Source organism: Berghia stephanieae, chromosome 5 (assembly GCF_034508935.2).
Source record: "Berghia stephanieae isolate SIO BIC M18660-M18661 chromosome 5, UCSD_Bste_1.3, whole genome shotgun sequence".
Classification (NCBI taxonomy): Eukaryota; Metazoa; Mollusca; class Gastropoda; order Nudibranchia; family Aeolidiidae; genus Berghia; species Berghia stephanieae.
The window spans coordinates 39,040,705-39,059,805 of record NC_088364.1 but is presented as its reverse complement, the minus strand read 5'-3'; the positions used below and the strand labels follow the sequence as shown (position 1 = coordinate 39,059,805).

At 34.6% G+C, this 19,101-nt stretch overlaps 1 protein-coding gene across 3 annotated transcripts in view; it reads right to left on the bottom strand.

Annotated features, from left to right (window-relative positions):
• LOC144972891 (uncharacterized) overlaps positions 1-18,593 on the bottom strand; it is a 41,982-nt gene extending 23,389 nt beyond the window's left edge. Inside the window, exons 1-2 of one of the 3 annotated variants that reach the window (XM_078914675.1) lie at positions 18,471-18,593; positions 14,534-15,235 (exon numbers count right to left, since the gene is read on the bottom strand). In XM_078914675.1, coding sequence (XP_078770801.1) covers positions 14,534-15,044 — 511 coding nt within the window. In that variant the 5' untranslated portion in view covers positions 15,045-15,235; positions 18,471-18,593. Of the gene's footprint in view, positions 1-14,533; positions 15,236-18,244 lie in introns of all 3 variants that reach the window. The other 2 variants (XM_078914677.1, XM_078914674.1) reach the window with 2 other exon arrangements.
• Positions 18,594-19,101: the final 508 nt, after the last annotated feature.

The following is a 19,101-nucleotide window of genomic DNA, read 5'->3' as shown; positions in this document are numbered from 1 at the left end:
TTGTCAATAAATAGGAGTCAAACATAATACCTAAAAGAAGTCAATTTTAAACATAATATCTGACCCACCGCTTCAAAACGGTAATATATCGGGATGGCTAAACTAATTCAATTCACAGACAAAAATATGAGACTTGGGTTAAGTTTTTTTATGCTTTGTTGAGGACAAAGGATGTCACATCTTGAAATGAAAGAATTTACAATCCCACAAGTCTTCTTATAATTTTAACTTTAAAATCACTATTTGGCATCTTGTTCTTACCGAAATAAAACCGTTTTGTGTCGATGGGTCACATCTTTTCGGAAGATGATGAACATATATTTAATAGATCTCCATATCTCAAGTCAATGTTTTCTTGCCAAAATGTAAATAAGCTTTTTTGTTAGAGCACGACAGAATTCTTCTCACCCATCTTCCATTCAGATTTCATGAGAAATTTGGTTTGTCGGAATGGTTAAATTCAAATGTTTTCTGCCAACCTAGTACTGTTTTTGTTAATCATGGAGTATGTGACCTACTTTCTGATCTAGCGTTTTCAAAATATCATTTAACAGCATGGTTATTTTTTACTGTCCTTGCATCCCTTTGGCCTTTTTGGTCGTATCTTCAATTCAAAACATTTTGTGGTTAGATCACACTAGGATCAACAGTATCCATTTATTTACGTAACAGCTACGATTGCTTGCCTATTGTCTAAAATAAATAAATTAAATTAAAATAAAATGCCCGATATTCATCCGATATGGGAAATTTGTTTCTATGGTCTATTCCAATGGAAGACTGGAATAACCCAGGCCTCAGCCGCAGTGCAGCGCCGCAAATTAAGCTAGTGCGAGGTAACTTGCTAAAACCCACACAGCGCAGCGGTGGGTCATCGAACTCGGTACCTTTCGGGAACAAAGCAAAGACCGTACCACTGAGACACGCTGCCCCTACCAATTTGATGTATAAATTGATACTAAAACTATTGCTCACTTCAAACTGGCATAACTATTTTAATAACACGATGTAAGTGCAGATTCTAAAGATTACGGGACGTAAAAGAGCTAGGATGGAGGATCTTTATTGATGACTAGCATATGTTAAGACTAGAAAATATTATGACATCACTCTGAAAACAGAAGATCATTTAATCAAGGCATGTATTCAGTCCTCCGGAAGAGTGGTTTTACACTTCCAATGAGATAGGAACCAGACTTTTGACATCACACGTTTGTTCCCTATTGCTGTTTGCAAAAATTGGAATATAGAAGGAACAAAGGTGACGTCACTCAGCTCTTTGTTACTACTTTAGACAGCCTGTTAATGATTAGTTCTTACTAAATGGTATCAATCAGTCTATGAACATTTTATGTTACATATAGTTTTGTGTACATTATATCCGCTGTCAGATGTTGTGAGTATTTTACCCGAATGCATTATATGTCTAAAACCAATAACAAGGAGCTGAGTGACGTCAATTTCGTTCCTTCTATATTGATAAAGTTGTTATTTTGAATAGAGAACATTCTACAATGTAGGCAATGCTACGACACACATTAAAAAGTCGTTTAGCCAGTATACTTTCACTTCGTAATACAACTGATCAATCAAAATGATCCCCAACTTGTTAAGTAAAAAGTTCTTACACAAGGATCGCCAAAAAAAATTTCCTGAGTTCGGATCTGGGTAAGAACGTACTCTTTTAGATATCACGCAATCTGAGTTGAAAATGGGTTTTGATTAAGGTTTTAAACCATTTTAAGCGTCAATGCCAACTTATTTTTGTTTTGTTATTGTTTTTGTTTTTTTTTGTTTGTTTGTTTGTTTGTTTTTGTTTTTTGTTTTTTTTTTCTTTTTTGTTTTTTGATTTTTTTTTGTTTGTATGTTGTTGTTTTTTTGTTTTGTTTTTTTGTTGTTTTTTTTTTGTTTTTTTTTTGGGGGGGGGGGGGTTGTTTAGGGTTGTTTTATTTTTTGGCTTTTTTGTTTTTATTTCATTCTGTTTTGTTTGGGTTTTTATTTTTATTGGGGAGGGGGTGTCCTGTTTTTATTTATTATGTATTGTTTGTTTGTTTCTTTTCGTTTTGTTTTGTTTTTTTGTTGTTCTTTTTTTTTTTTTCGTCACCGCCCACACACCCTCGTAAAAATTGCTTTAAGCAGATTCCCATTATCTTCAATGAGACCTAATCTTGGCCATTTTATCCATTTAACCTTGTACCACGTGAAAAACGAAAAACATGTGAAAGAGGTAGCTTTTTAAAGTATTGTTATTTGAAGTCATGGTTATATTATGAGAGTAGGGCGGTTGATTCTTTCGTTTCGTGTAATGTCTTTTAACAGGTTAAAATGTTATCATTTTGAGATTTCGTGGTATGCTACTCGACTCTATTCTGATAGGTAGGTTCCTGGTTCGAGTCTCTCTCTCTCTCTCTCTCTCTATATATATATATATATATATATATATATATATATATATATATATATATATATATATATATATATATATATATTATATATATATATATATATATATATATATATATATATATATATATATATATATATAAGGCAAGAGACTAATCAGTCATCAGTCACCATGTTAAGCTATTTCTCAATCTAAAAGAAGTATAATATACGATAGCAGATTGAAAATTCAAACAAAACTGCCACGAAGATCATGCAGAATTCAAATAAAAAACATGATATACTGGCCTCCTACTTTTTTCCATTGAGGTCATTTTTGTTGAGTATAAACTCATATATACCTTGTTATTACATGTATTAATAATGATAATAATAATTTTATGAAGTACAGAATGTACGATCTACGTTTGTAATAATAACAAACAAGGGATTCTGTACTTCCTATTCCTCCCTTACCGGTCAATAAAAATGGCGTCATTGTTTTTAAATGTTCTTTGAGTTAATATCTAAAATACCCAATCTCACAACCAATCATCTCTTCACCAAAAGAATATAACATAACCATTTTCTCTCTGATTTTATGATTACCTACTTTATGAAACAGTTCCAAAATAAATACATTTAATTGGCAGTTGTCAAATTGGATTATTTGTGACACAAGGCCCCGAAACCACTGGACCAATCGTCACCAAATTGTGTGTGATGTTTACAATTGACACAAAGATTAATTGAATTTGCGTGTATTATGAGACTGATTAAACACCGTGATGGTTTGTTTGTTGTTGTTGGGTTGTTGTTCCCTCTTCCACCCAAGTTTGATTACTTATTTGAATCTATTTCCTGACATAGTCTTTCTTCCATTTCTTCAGTCGCTCAGTCTTATTTAATGGAAGTTTTTGGAATCAAATACATTATTTGTATTGGCCAATAAATTCCGAAATCAGTTTTGAATTTGTAACATAATACTCGTATAATAGGGCCTTGATGACCTGCCAGCTAACTGTTCCTTCTCGTCTGGGATACGAACGGCTGCTTGCATTCTGCCTGACATCTGACCTCTACTCTGGCATTTCTCGTCCAGGTGATAAATCAAGCAACACGTTATTAATTGACGGTTAGCTAGCCATGTTGACTGATCGGTTACTAGTCTCAAAAAATTTTTATTCTCTATTGTCTTCTAGCACTTTTCTATTCACTTCATATCTTGTTGTTACCAACATAAGTGCCTGCTCCACTCACTTTTCTGAATTAAAAATTCACCCCATACACCGGAGCATACTCAATGTCTCAATCGTTTCTATGTTATATGTTTGTGTTGAGAATATTGGCTATTAAGCTTAACTGCTGGTCAAAATTATTCGCGATGGTGGTGTACGAACGAATCGGCGGTCTCAAGAAGTGGGTGAGAGAGGGATCTAGTAATGACTTTGAGTTTGAAACGAATATTTTTGTGTTCGTGGATAGCTCACACGGTAGAGCCACACTCTCACCTGCCAGGCGGAGTTGTCGTACCAATAAGGTCGCAGGTTCAAACCCCACCACCGCCGCGAAAAAAATTTTTATTCTCTATTGTCTTCTGGCACTTTTCTATTCACTTCATATCTTGTTAGTCTCAATTTGAGATGTTCCCGGGTTGGTGAGGGCAGGGGGTTACATGTAGAAATCGTTGGGATAGTACCCGAGGCATGATGGATACAGTTTTATAATAGACAAGCATACAGCTGTCCGTTCAATGAACGCGATGATAAGTCGATCAACTCAAATTTGTGATTCAAGTGTTGTATAAAATTTGAATTCAATTTCTATTGTTTTAGACAATACATTTTTCGAATTCGTAAGAGAACTCCAAGGAGCTTTTTAATTCACCACATAGAAATATTTTCTGCAATTAAATATCTTATATATATATAGGTCGCTAATCATAGAACTCTTTCCCAGTGTTAAAACCGGAAAATTGTTGATATACATTTTAAGACATTGATATCAAAATTATGAGAGGAACGACTAACTTCAATCCAAGTACTCCCACCTCGTTGTCATACAAGCTAACCGGAAGGTGGACACACAACCCAAGTGCTAAAAACAACGGCGTTTGTTTTCGATGAGATTTGACGAAACAAATTTGATTTTTCGATAACCATCAACAAAAAGACAAAACAAAACAAAAACAAAAACCAAAACAATATATTTAAAATAAAAAACCCAAAACAACTCAACTCCAAAAAGCAAAACAAAACCCTCCTCAAAACAAAACAAAACATAAAAAAGACCAATAACAGAAACAAACAAAAACGAGCCACAACTAGAGATAGGGTAATCGTCATGACAATCATCATGCATCATTAAAAAAAAAATAAAAGCATTGTTATAGTAATGTGTACAAACATACGTTCCATGGCCATATCAGTCTTCTGTATATTCATTTTTGTCCTCCCATGCCCCTCCCCCCCCCCCCCCCCCCCCCCCCAATCACCACCACCGCCATCCGAAGCAAGGTTTGTCAGTTGATTGATAATAACAATATAGGACTCTTTCGTATGTATTATTCCATACAAGTAAGAATACGATGATTACATTTTTGGCCATACATGTGATTACAATAAAAACGATACCCACATTGATAAACAAATAGAATAATATAATAGATTTCTTTCATTTCTCCTCACGATTTTATTGTTTTGTTGATTTTTTTTTTCGTTTGGATCTATCTCTAGTCGTTTTTGTTTGTTTTTGTTTTTGGTCTTTTTTATGTTTTGTTTTGTGTTGAGGAGGGGGTTGTTTTTCTTTTTGGGATTCAGTTGTTTTGTTGTTTTTTTTTTTTATATTGTTTTGTTTTGTTTTGTCTTTTTTTTTTTGTTTGTTGTTGTTGGGTTGTTGTTTTGTTTTGTTTTGTTTTTTGTTTGTTTTTTTTTTTGGGGGGGGGGTGTTTTTTTTAATTTGTTTGTTTTTTGTTGTTTTTTTTTTTTGTCTTTGTTTTTATGTGTGTGTGTTTTTCCTTTTCACTTTTTTATTCATTTTTTGTTGGGGGGGGGGGGGGGGGGGTTCTGTTGTTTTTGTTGCTTTTTTTCGGTGGGTGGGGTTTCCTTATATATCTATTTTTTTTGTTTACTTTTGATAAAGGTTTTGCTTTTGCTTATTTGTATATTTTTCATTTTGTTTATGTTTGTTAAAAATAGTTATTAGATAACTCAAATGATTCCTAGTCATTATTATTTTTCTTTTTTCTTTTTAGATTTCCTTTACATTTAATATTTCTTTAACTTTGTCAGACTTACCAGACTCAATCTCTTTCAACCATAGCAAAAAAAAATATACGTTCATTCATCCGTTTTACCGAATGAACCAACCCGGCTCTGGTCAGACAGACTCGTTGGTAAAACATGCCAAGAATGGCGTAAAGCCATTCCGCTTGACTTTGTGTGAGTTATTAGTATAGTTAAGACCTCACGCGCTAAGGTCTGTCAAGCATTAACGTAAAACATGACTGCCGTACTCGAAGAAAACACTTTGTTTTTGTTTTGTTTTGTTTTTTCTGTGTCTTTTGTTTGTTTAATTTTTATTTTGTTTTGTTCTGTTTTTTTGTTTGTTATTTTTGGTTTTGTTTTGTTTTGTTGTTTGAGTTTTTTTGTGTGTGTTTTTTTTTTTTTTTTGTTGGGGGGGGGGGGGGGCGGTTGTTTTTGTTTTTGTTTTTGTGTTTTTTTTTTGGAGGGGGGGGGGGTTGCCTTTTTTGTTTGTTTTTGTTTTGTTTTTGTTTTTGGTAATTTTTCCTTCGAAAAAGTGTTAACATGTGTGTTGTCCTCTTAAAAGTATTCACTGTGTTGGTTACACAACAAAGGGACAGAATCTGTGATAACCGAATTCACTCAATATGCTAATTTCATATTGTCAATAGATGCTGTGCTCTTGGCTAATAAACTCACATTGCCATCTGGATATATAACGGACCAATACACAAAACTATGTGTAACATCGAACGTTTATAGTCTGGTTAACACAGTTTAGTGAGAAAGAATCATAAACATGAATGTCAAAAACCAATAACAAAGACTTGCGTGACGTCAACTTCGTTCTATCTGTACTTCATAAATCCGGTAGTCTCTAGTTTAAGTTTGTCTCACATATCCAAAACTAGAGCATTTATATAGTGCAATATCCAATAACCGTGCTCAAAGTGCTTCACACGGTCCCCTAGCCATAGCAAAACTTAATACGTAAGACAAGGCATGACGCCTGTTAGGAGATATTGCATTTTTTTTCCGACAGACACAACCCTGTTAAAAGACAAGCCCACTCATTTATTTTACATCCGATTATGGTGAGAGAATGTGAGTAAAGAGTCTTTTTCAAGGACTTAACTATGCACCGGTCTGAGCGGGTCTCGAACCCCGATCCGAAGGCGAGAGTCATACCACTAGACCACAAATCCCACATATGGGGATCATTCTAATCGATCGAGATCATAATGTATGATAATATACATGTCATGTATTTCAGTATCTCAAAACGTTATTGTGTTGTGATCCTTTCGTGCGGTGAAAATTGTAATTATAAACAGAAATATGAAGTACCTTCTAAAATATTTGGTTTTATAAGGACAATTAATTAGTATAAAATCTAAAGAAGCTTATAAATAAAATCTCATATCTCTGGTCATTTAATCTAAATTCACGTTTCTGCATCTGGGTCATCCTGATATGCGAGTCACATATGAAGTCAGAAGTTTTCTGGCCAAAATGTAATACGACCTTTTGTAAAAGGAAGACAGACAGCTGTTAAAGCAATTCGTTCCACATAATGACATTATGATATAGACCTCACTATCCTCTATCCGACCTTGCAGTGTCTGTGACGGAAGACAATAGAGAATAAAAAATTTTCGCGGCGGTGGTGGGGTTTGAACCTGCGACCTTATTGGTACGACAACTCCGCCTGGCAGGTGAGAGCGTGGCTCTACCTGTGAGCTATCAACGAACACAAAATATTCGTTTCAAACTCAAAGTCATTACTAATCCTCTCTCACCCACTTCTGAGACCGCCGATTCGTTCGTACACCACCATCGCGAATAATTTTGACCAGCAGTTAAGCTTAATGCCAATATTCTCAACACAAACATTAACATAGAAACGATTGAGACATTGAGTATGCTCCGGTGTATGGGTGAATTTTTAATTCAGAAAAGTGAGTGGACGCAGGCACTTATGTTGGTAACAACAAGATATTAAGTGAATAGAAAAGTGCCAGAAACAAATAGAGAATAAAAATTTTCGCGGCGGTGTGGGGTTTGAACCTGCGACCTTATTGGTACGACAATCGCTGCAGTGAGAGCGTGCTCACCGGTGAGCTATCAAGAACAAAAATATTCGTTTTCAAATCAAAGTCATTACTAATCCCTCTCTCACCCACTTCTTTAGACCGCCGATTCGTTCGTACACCACCATCGCGAATAATTTTGACCAGCAGTTAAGCTTAATAGCCAATATTCTCAACACAAACATATAACATAGAAACGATTGAGACATTGAGTATGCCCGGTGTATGGGGTGAATTTTTAATTCAGTAAAGTGAGTGGAGCAGGCACTTATGTTGGTAACAACAAGATATGAAGTGAAGAAAAGTGCAGAAGACAATAGAGAAAAAAAATTTTTTCGCGGCGGTGGTGGGGTTTGAACCTGCGACCTTATTGGTACGACAAACCGCCTGGCAGGTGAGAGCGTGGCTCTACCGTGTGAGCTATCAACGAACACAAAAATATTCGTTTCAAACTCAAAGTCATTACTAGATCCCTCTCTCACCCACTTCTTGAGACCGCCGATTCGTTCGTACACCACCATCGCGAATAATTTTGACCAGCAGTTAAGCTTAATAGCCAATATTCTCAACACAAACATATAACATAGAAACGATTGAGACATTGAGTATGCTCCGGTGTATGGGGTGAATTTTTAATTCAGAAAAGTGAGTGGAGCAGGCACTTATGTTGGTAACAACAAGATATGAAGTGAATAGAAAAGTGCCAGAAGACAATAGAGAATAAAAAATTTTCGCGACTTCATATCTTGTTGTTACCAACATAAGTGCCTGCTCCACTCACTTTTCTGAATTAAAAATTCACCCCATACACCGGAGCATACTCAATGTCTCAATCGTTTCTATGTTATATGTTTGTGTTGAGAATATTGGCTATTAAGCTTAACTGCTGGTCAAAATTATTCGCGATGGTGGTGTACGAACGAATCGGCGGTCTCAAGAAGTGGGTGAGAGAGGGATCTAGTAATGACTTTGAGTTTGAAACGAATATTTTTGTGTTCGTTGATAGCTCACACGGTAGAGCCACGCTCTCACCTGCCAGGCGGAGTTGTCGTACCAATAAGGTCGCAGGTTCAAACCCCACCACCGCCGCGAAAATTTTTTATTCTCTATTGTCTTCTGGCACTTTTCTATTCACTTCATATCTTAGTGTCTGTGACGACAGGATTGCCAATTTGGCACTAGGTGAGAAGTTGCCAGGCTTCTCCACCAGTAAGAGGAGACACTGAGTGGTAGCGAATCGGCTACGGTCAAGGACCTGCCTCATGGCAAAATCGCTTAGTCGGTGGGGACTTTCCACCTGTCCAAAATGTACCCGATGTGGGATGGAACCCGAAACCGCAGAGCATCTAGTTGATCATTGAACGGTGTGTTGTGACGAAGCTTCCGGGTGGATTCGCGACGGTGCACGAGTGCGGTGAAGAATTTGCTGATTGAATCGATCGTTATAACATAATAGTGTTTTTAGAAGCTGCATCATTTGAAGCTGCTGCCAATTTGGAGTTTTTAATGCCAAATTCAAAAACAAACAAGCAATCAAACAAAACAAGTTGGCGTTTTGTAAGATCCTGACTTAAATATTTCTATAATTTCAAGAAACCATTCTTAGAAATCTCGTATATATATAAAACTTTGTATACATAGGATATTCCGGTCAATATATATTATTATATATATTATATATATATATATATATATATATATATATATATAATATATATATATATATATATATATATATATATATATATATATATATGCGTGCGTGTGTGTGTGTGTGTACAGAGAGAGACAGAGAGAGAGAGAGAGAGAAGAGAGAGAGAGAGAGAGAGAGAGAGAGAGAGAGAGAGAGAGAAGGAGAGAGTGTTAGACGGTCGGGGGGAGGGCAATTAGTGAAGATTTCTATCTTGTTGTAGAGCAGCAATTAAAACTAAACTAGTTCGTGCTTTAAGGTAACCAGGAATAAATAGAAATGAGTAGCCTATAGATGAGTGGAGCAGGAGAAATAAGGGGGAGGAGGGATGTGGATAAAATTTTATTCTCTTTAGAACATTTACATGAGAAAGATGTCAAGATAGTTTTTTTTTCTTTTGAAACAGTCTTTCATTGCCCTTAAACCCAAGGACCCGGAGTAAATCACGGTTTCTATGGCGGGACAAAAAAAAACGGAAAAATGAATAGCAATAAGGAACAAACGTGTGATGTCAAAATAACTGCTTCCAATATCATTGGAAGTGTAAAATCACTCTTCAGGAGGACTGAATACATACCTTGTGTAAATGATATTCTGGTTTCAAAGTGATGGCATCTCTTTTTCTTGTCTAGATATGATAAGTGTGGGTAAAGGAACGGCCGCCATAAAATGTATAATTAATAATAAATATATGCTGGTCGTCAATAAAGATCATCCATCCTCGCTCTTTTACATCCCGTAATCCTTAGAATCTACCTATACATACAGCTACTAAAAATGTTATGCCACCTGACCTAATGATTCAATATGCTACCAATTCATTATCAGTCCTCCGAAGGACTAGTTACATACACAATTCCTAGGATTTTGGGACCGGAAAAGTAAAAAGCGTGACGTCACGACTTTTCTACCATATTGCTTGCTATCCCAGATCTGACAGACTCAGCTACCCAATCATTGGTGTGTGGACAGGGGGGGGGGGGGGGGGGGGACATTGGGACCCTCAGGATAGGTGAATTAGATTCAATTAGTTATGAAAGCTATTGTAAGAATTTCTTGTTTTTTGGGTTTGTTTATTTGGTTCTTGTTGCTTGTTTTTTGTTTGTTTGTTTGTTTGTTTGTTTGTTTGTTTTTGTTCTTTCGTCTTATGTTATTTTTTTAAAATTCATTTTCATTTATTTATTTATTTATTTATTTATTTATTTATTTATTTATTTATTTATTTATTTATTTATTTATTTATTCTTGTTTGTTTTTGTTGGATTTTTTTTTAAAATTATCTGGTGAGTTTTGTTTTTTCACTTTTTTTGCTCAACACGAGATTGTAAACCAAAGGACTTTCCGGTCGCTAGGGCGCGTTTCCTTTGGAGGACAGAAATCTTATTATTATTATTATTATTATTATTATTATTATTATTATTATTATTATTATTATTATTATTATTATTATTATTATTATTATTATTATTATTATTATTATTAGAGAATTATGATTTCTATAAATTGTGTGCCAGGAGAAAGAGATTTATTTTTAATCAATAAAATTGACAAAACATTGGCGTTCACTGATATGAATTTAAATAAAATATCGACCAACCAGTGAGACCGGTTTGTCATGAACGGACCGCGTTTGTATACATACTATAAATAAAATAAAATAAATTCCCTTTATTCATCCCCAAGGGGAATTTGTCTTTAGAGTCTTTTCCAGGGGAAGACTGGCGTCAGCCGCAGTGCAGCGCCGTAAAGTGAGCTAGGGCGAGCTGACTTGCTCACGGCCACACAACGAGGCGGGTAGTCGAACTCGGTACCTTTTGGGTATGAAGAAAAGACTGTACCGCTGAGCCACGCTGTCCCGTATAAAAAGTAATAAACAAAAGAAAATGAACAAAATACCAAAACATGGAATGTTTCGGGCCCAAGTCCTTTCTTCAGCCAACAAGTTAAAACAATGAAAACTTAAATAGATTACTAAAAGAAAACCAGATTGACAACAGAATCTGAAGAATGGTTTTGAGTCCGAAGCGTTCCGAAACGTGTTTAGTATTTTGATCTCTTTTTTTTTTTTTTTAAAGCTGTTATATTCATTTTTGTTTATTACTTTCTACAGTCCACAAATTTACTTTATACGGTCTATGCAAAGTTACCAATGCTTTGTTATCATTTACTATTAATGAGACTAGCAGTTCGGGACATTGCAATACCCCTGCGTTAGTACTTGGCGTCTGAGAGAAAGATAACGGTACCTAGGACTTTCAAGACAAAGAACATATTGGATTACAAGTCTTGAGAAATAACGTCGATGTCGACACTGCGACCTCCCCCTTCCCCAACCCCCCGACAATACTGGTTACTTGCAATTAAAAGTTAAAGCACCATTTATATACTAATTAATCCAAAACCGAAACTGAATTATTTGTTTTTTCAATTCGTCTGTTTTCCACTGACATCACACCACAATGATAAAAAGCGGTTTTGGTTTCGGTTTGTTTGTTTCTTTGATTTTTTGGGATTTTTTTTTTTTTTTTTTTTTTTGGTTTTTTTGTTTGCTTGTTTGTTTGTTAGCTTGGTTGGTTGATTGGTTGGTTGTTGTTGTGTTTTTTTTTTGTTTTTTTTGTTTTGTTTTTTTTTGGGGGGGGGTGTTCTTGTTTGTTTTGTTTGTTTTCTTGTGTTTTTTTTTTTTTGGTGGTTTTTTTGGGGGGGGGGGGGGGGGGGGGGGGCTTTCCTTTTAGCCCAGTAACACTTATTTTTAGAGGCCTCATTTTCAAAAGTGTTTTAAAGATTAAAAAAAGAGACAGCCTATCTTGAATGATCGATAAAAAAAGATGACTTTAGTCTTTACAAAAACTTTTGAAGCCCCAATCTTGAGAGTTTTAATAAAGATGAGGGTCGTTTAAATCGATCGATTTTTTGAAGGACGAGTTTTTAATACGGCAGTTTAGTATCGTACACGGACAAAACATTCAAGTTCATTTTGGCCAGAAAACCTTTATACATCATATTATAGTTTAAGGATCTTGTAATATAACACTGGCCTTCGCACCAGTAGGTCCGTGATTCGAGTCCCGCTCTACGCGGAGTAGTAAAGCTGGGTCTTTGCAAAACACTCTCTACTTACATCGCTCACCACACTCAGAGAAGTCCCTGGTCGGTTACAGCTTTGTTTCAGTCTAAATAAATTGTAGAAGCGCCTTACAAGCGTGTTTGCTTTGCCCTTTAGTATGTTAGGTGTCGTTGTTGGCTTTGATTCTCTTTTAAAACTCTTAAAGCTTCTTTTATTGAATATTGCACTATATATAAGCTTAAATATTTAAAAATATGAGACTTCTTTAGAACTACGACTGTAATGTAACCAGGCATGTAATTAATGCCTTAATCACTTTTTCCTTGTTGTACACACACACGCACACACACACACACACACACACACACACACACTAGTAGAGAACCCGCAATATTTACGGGAAAATAAAGGCAATTAAGAACAGGCACTCATCTATTTTGATTAGTATACTGTATTGTGGAAATTAACATAGATCGAGATAAATCTTTTGAGCCAAAAACAATCAAAATCGGTCCAGAAAAGGAAGTCTGTAGGTGCGCGCAAATGAATCCGGATAGATGGCGATTCACAACATCAAAGGGCCGATCATTATGCCCTAGCAGATTTTATAAATAATCATTTGAGTCAACGAGTGATAGAATTACACTTAATCTAAAAAGGTTTTCAAGTTACTCGTATATCAATTTGTAAAAAAATAGTTTTATAATTTTTAGATTTTCCAGTAATTTTGTGCTTGTTGGCAAAAATTTAACACGAGGCATACGAAATAATTTTGATCCCAAACCTGTTTTATAAAAAAAACAGATTGTGAGGATTGCTAGACGAAAGTAAATAGAAGATGATCATGAATCGTAAGAGAGCAACCTTTTCTCTTGATTGCCTGTGGCATTAGCACATTGTTTATAGCCAACGCCTTCGTCTATCCAAGCGATTTCCTTACAGGTATCTTCAAGTAAACGAACACTTTTTTCAACGAAAGCTTCCGGTATCGTTATAACGTTGCTGGTCTTGTGTTTCTATCACTGCTGGCGGTGTGGTAATCAATGTCAATTGTGCACTCTTGGTTTTGGCTTTAAAAAAAAAACGATTTTACTCTATCGCAAAACTATCATTGACCTTTGTATAAAAAAAGACGTCCAAAGCAGTTCGATATATATATATATATATATATATATATATATATATATATATATATAATATATATATATATATATACATATATATATATATATACATATATATACATATATATATATATATATATATATATAATATATATATATACATATATATATATATATATATATATATATATATATATATATATATATTACTAAAAAATTATTTTGATTTTTAATGATATCTTGATCACAATGATACTTCTTACGGTCGATTCGATCAATTCGAGAAATCCGGTGTAAAAATGAATATATTTTGATAAAAAAAAATATTGTGGATGAGATCATTGGAGGGGTATGTAAGTTCAGTACAAAAATATGTACAAACTTAGTTTTAGGGAATCTTAGGCACGGAACTGATGATAACGTATCAAAAGTTTCATCACCAGACGGGAATTTATTGCTATTTCTATTGATATCAGCATCAGTATTCATGCAATCCTATTAATGAAACTTGTGTGATTTTTTTTCTACTGCAACTCAGTTTTGCTATCTTCGATTTCTAATATCTTTTCCGAAAAGGGCCAGAGCTCCTCTCTGCATTAAACTATTTATCTTAATCTATAAATCAAAATATGAAGAAAATATTTTACAACTTTAAGATGGTATAAACGTGTAACAATCCGTCAAGGCCCTGGAACTTTACAAAGCTCCAAGTTAACTATACTTATTTTAGTCAACAAATAGTATATAAAGTGAGCTAAGGAATGCACATTCTTCAAAACCGTAACCTTTTTTATAGATCAGAAAAGGTACACAATGAAATTGCTTTTGTCAGATAACTGAATTAATGTTTTCTGGTTTGAAAAAATATTAAAGATATTACACCATGCATCCAACGAAGAACAAATTGATTAACAGACTTGACAATAGACACAAAAACTCACCCTCAAATATATAACATTTTTGTGTTGGTAGAGTGTGACACATCACGGGCCATGGTCTGGGGTTCCGATTACCATCAATGGTAATATTGTATTTATTTTCCCTCGAGTTTTTCACAGAAGCCGCTTCACACATAGCCCGACATGGCAGAGGCATATATTGGTGGTACGATCCTGAAGGATACAATGAGCATGGTGGAAGGTAGAGGATACATATGAACGACATCACTTCATTGGATGGAGTGTTTGGTAATTTGCTTAAAATGGTGTTCAACTCATATTGAGCTTTCAGAAGCGTATCGTGACCGAAAATATTTGGAAGCTGAGCGGTCTGGTACCACCTGGAACAGATTTTGTGTGTTGTGCTCAATGGGTGACATCCGAACTGTTGTGTGTTGTGGTCTATAAGCGGAGAAGCTGACACGAAGTAGGTTAAGGCTGTGAACATTGACATAAAAAAACACATTGTGTAATGCAGAATGTCGAAGGACCTTAGATTCATTTTGAGATGCATATAATCTGCTATCGATAAATTATACACAGCGAATTGTACTTATACCGTGCCAAGTAATGTGTCCTAATTCTGTGCATTCAGTTTCGTCCGGTTCTTGTAAAATGTTTGTCAGATTCTCTGTTCTAGGGAATTGATGGAGTTGCTTCCACTTTATAATGAAAGGCTTCTTCCCAGCGCTACATCTTTATAATCTGAAATTGACAAAAATTAAGATATTGTTTTGTTTAGGTAAGTACGACAAAGTAACTTCTGACTCTTCACATGTTTCGCCCTAAAACCTCCATTCAAATGCGTCACGATTTAATGTATTCCACCGGGTGATCTAAGTTTTTCTCAAACATTTCGACACCAAGTGCAAATAAGAGATGCATTCATATCCCAGGATAAGAAACCTTATTAAAATATTACGCGAGAGAAAACAAACCTTTTAAAATGATATACCGTCAACTGGGGTAACTTTGTTACAGGGGGATACTTTCTTTGCCTCTGTGAATTTGGGGCAGTTTGAATAATCTCAGCTTTGTTGTAGTCATTGTATCAATTAAAAGACTCGAATTTTTATCAAAGGAAATAATTGCTCCATAACTAAACAATCTCTTGTTGGCCAAACATTCAAGAAGCAAAGTTTCCCCTTTAGGCAAAGTTACCCCAATTTGCTCATTATTGATAAATATGTTACGTTGTTAACTCTTGCACTCCATTTGACAAGAATGGTTATCCCTGATGACGAGATACTTTATTTCACAAGATATATCAAAACATTGTGCAGATTTTTATTGAAATTCAAGCAATATAGGTTTTATTATAACTCATCAAATAAAAAAAACCCTAATAAAATAAACTCATTAATTTTCTGCTAATTGACGTAATAATTAATATTATGTATTATAATGCTCTTAATATTATTTTATGAATTCATTAATTACAGAATATTTGGGATCTGAACATTATTTTACCCAAAGGACTATCTTTATCATATGAATCTTTTCTTTAAAAAAAAAGGGTGGTTGTTATTTGTTTCGTACATCCCATGTTAAATTTTTGCCAACGAGAACAGAACAACTGGCAAATCTAAAAATTATAAAATCATTTTTTACAGATTAATAAACGAGTAACTCGCAAACCTTTTTTTTATATTAAGGGTAATTCTATCACCCGTTGACCCCAATGATTAATTTAGAAAATCTGCAAGGGCAATATGATTGGTCATTTGATGTTGGGAATCGCCATCTGCTGTCCTGTTGCCAAATCGTTCATTTATACGCACCCCCAGGCTTTATTACCGAACCGATTGTGATGGATGTTAGCTCAAAAGATTCGTCTCGGTCTATGTTAATGTTCACAATACAGTGGTATATTGATTAAAATAGATTAGAGCCAGTTCGTTTTAGCCTTTTTATTTCTGTGTAATATTGTCTGTAAAAAAATTGAGATACTTTATGGGGTCTTGCAAGGACACGAAGGCGATGGGAATGTTCTTTCGTTTTGGTGCAAAACACTTTGCACATAAACCACGCTTAAGAAGAATGCACCGAATTTTGAAATTAGGGGTCAAGAGTCAATTTACTTGTCAAATTGAAATGCATCACAGACAGGTGAAATTTACGCAATAAATCTATTTGTTCGAAAACAAACAAAAATATTCCTAATAAGGTATATATATATATATATATATATATGGAAGGAGAAGAAAATCAGAAACAAATATACATATAGTTGATCCATCTCCCCTACACGGTGATTTAGGTGCTTAAACTTATTGTTAAAGATATAAGACACGAATTAAGTATTTATTTATCTACTCCGCCTTCGATCATAGTAATGTATTGAATGCTTTTATTGTTTTGTTTGTTTGTTTTTTGTTTGTTTTTGTTTTTGTTTTTGGCTGAAGAAGGGTTTTGAGCCCGAAACGTTCATTGTTTGGTTGTTTGTTTGTTGGTTTGTTTTTTTCTTCTTCTTTTTTGATGCTGTTATATTCATTTTTGCTTATTACTTTTTACAGTCCACAGTTTCTAGCATGGCAGCTTAGTAATACCAGGTTGTGCAAGTGTCATTATCAGTTTGTGCAAGCCATGATGGATATAAATTATAAGACGATAATTAATCAAGAACACAAGAATGTCCAACTTATATCATTATTATTCTGTTAAATACGACTTTATGCTTAACATTTTATATCACGTACATTGTTGATATCGACCATTACATGTGTTGCTTGCCGAACGTCTTACGCTACAAACATATAAATCTATTCGCAAACCTAGTTTTATAATTCTGTTGCTCTATATAAATGTGCATATTTATTATATCTTTATTTATTTACTTATTTATTCATTCATCCGTTTGTTTATCCATTAACCTACATTAATGCTGAAACCATCCAATAATGCAAAAATACTTGAATTAACTGGGACTAATTATTTTTGATCTGGATACTGTTTTACAATTTAGTGTAGCTTAACACTTTCAATACCAACTATAGGAAAATCGTCACATTCGTTACGATACAACCACACATTTTTCTGATTCATATGTCTTTTGTACATCATAAAATTTAAAGAAAATGAACAATGTGTTGTAGAGCATGTTTTGCTCAAGAAATTACTATCGCAAGAACTTTACTGCTATTGTGTTTGAGTGATAAAAAAATATATGTTTGTGTTAGTTGGATGTGGAGTTTTAGGGGAAAAGCCTGAAAATGGCTGGTAAGGAGAGAGTTAAATAAGCTATCGAAAGTAGCCTTCATAGAGAAAACCCTTTTGACAGGACACTGTTCTGTCTAGATCCCTGCTACAAGTAAGGTTTTAAAAACTTATTTATGGAAATTGACTATGATATTAGACTTGGAGGTTAGAAGGTCTCGATATCGTTCAGTCAATTGGTATTACAGTCAACTCGAGCAGAAGGACAAGTTTCAATATATTTTTTTCTTGTATCCACCTCTAAGCTTTTTTTTTTTCATTTGGGACTTTTATATCTGAAGGTAAGGCAATAAAATAACGTCTTATTTAAAAGGTAGTAAGCAATTGTTGCTCTTTGTTTAACGCAAACAAAAATAGAACAAACCCGGGCTCCAAGGGCCTTATAGTTCGAGCTTTTATAATTATCAAAAATACCCGAACCATTGTTGATTTAAAAGTTGATAAAGTTCCAGATTATATTCATGATGAAATAACCGCATGCTAAATCTACCATCTTACCTTAAATCCGCTGGTTAAAATAACAAATCCTTATGAGAAAAATTAAAACAACAAGGAAAGACTTTATCTTTCTTTAAAGCTCGTATTCCATTGCATGTTATCTTAATCAAACAGTTTTTATTTTTTATTTTTTTTTTAAAACAAATCACAAAAAGGATAAGCTGGTACCTGCCCCCCGCCCTGGTCTTTGTTTACCTACTTTGAACAACCCGCTGCCCGCACTTACCTACCCATTGAGTCTTCACATACGTGCGGTGCCTGTTGTTTGTAGTGTGCGTACGTACATTATACTACGTATAATTTTTCCTCCTGCGCTCACCAACAATTCATTTCCCGACCCCTCCGTTTCATAGTACAGGGGTATATAGTGTAAAAGTTCTCACACCGCGTAACCATAAACCTGAACAAACAATAAGTAGATAGATGGATAGAGTATGCTTAGTAAGGACTTGGTAAGAGATGTAGTCATCGCAATCAGCATTTTTTTTTCTTTCATTCTTTCTTCTTTTTGTTTCCTTATTTCTCCCCCCCCCCCTCCCCACCCCTTCCTTCTATCTTTTTATCTCTTTCTCTTTTTTTTTTTTGTTGTTGTTGTCGTTGTTATTTATTATTTTATTTTACCTATCTACTTCTACTTTCATTTCTTTTGTGCGAGGGTTCTCGTTTTCTTGCTAACATTAGCAATGATGCTTTGCGTTTAGGAAAAGTACTCATCACATCCACCAGCGGGATATAACTTACCAACACACAAAACTATGTGGATATAACTTACCAACATACAAAACAATGTGTAACCTTGAACGTTTATAGTCTGATTGATAGAATTTAGTGAGTATTAATCATTAAAAACGGCTGTC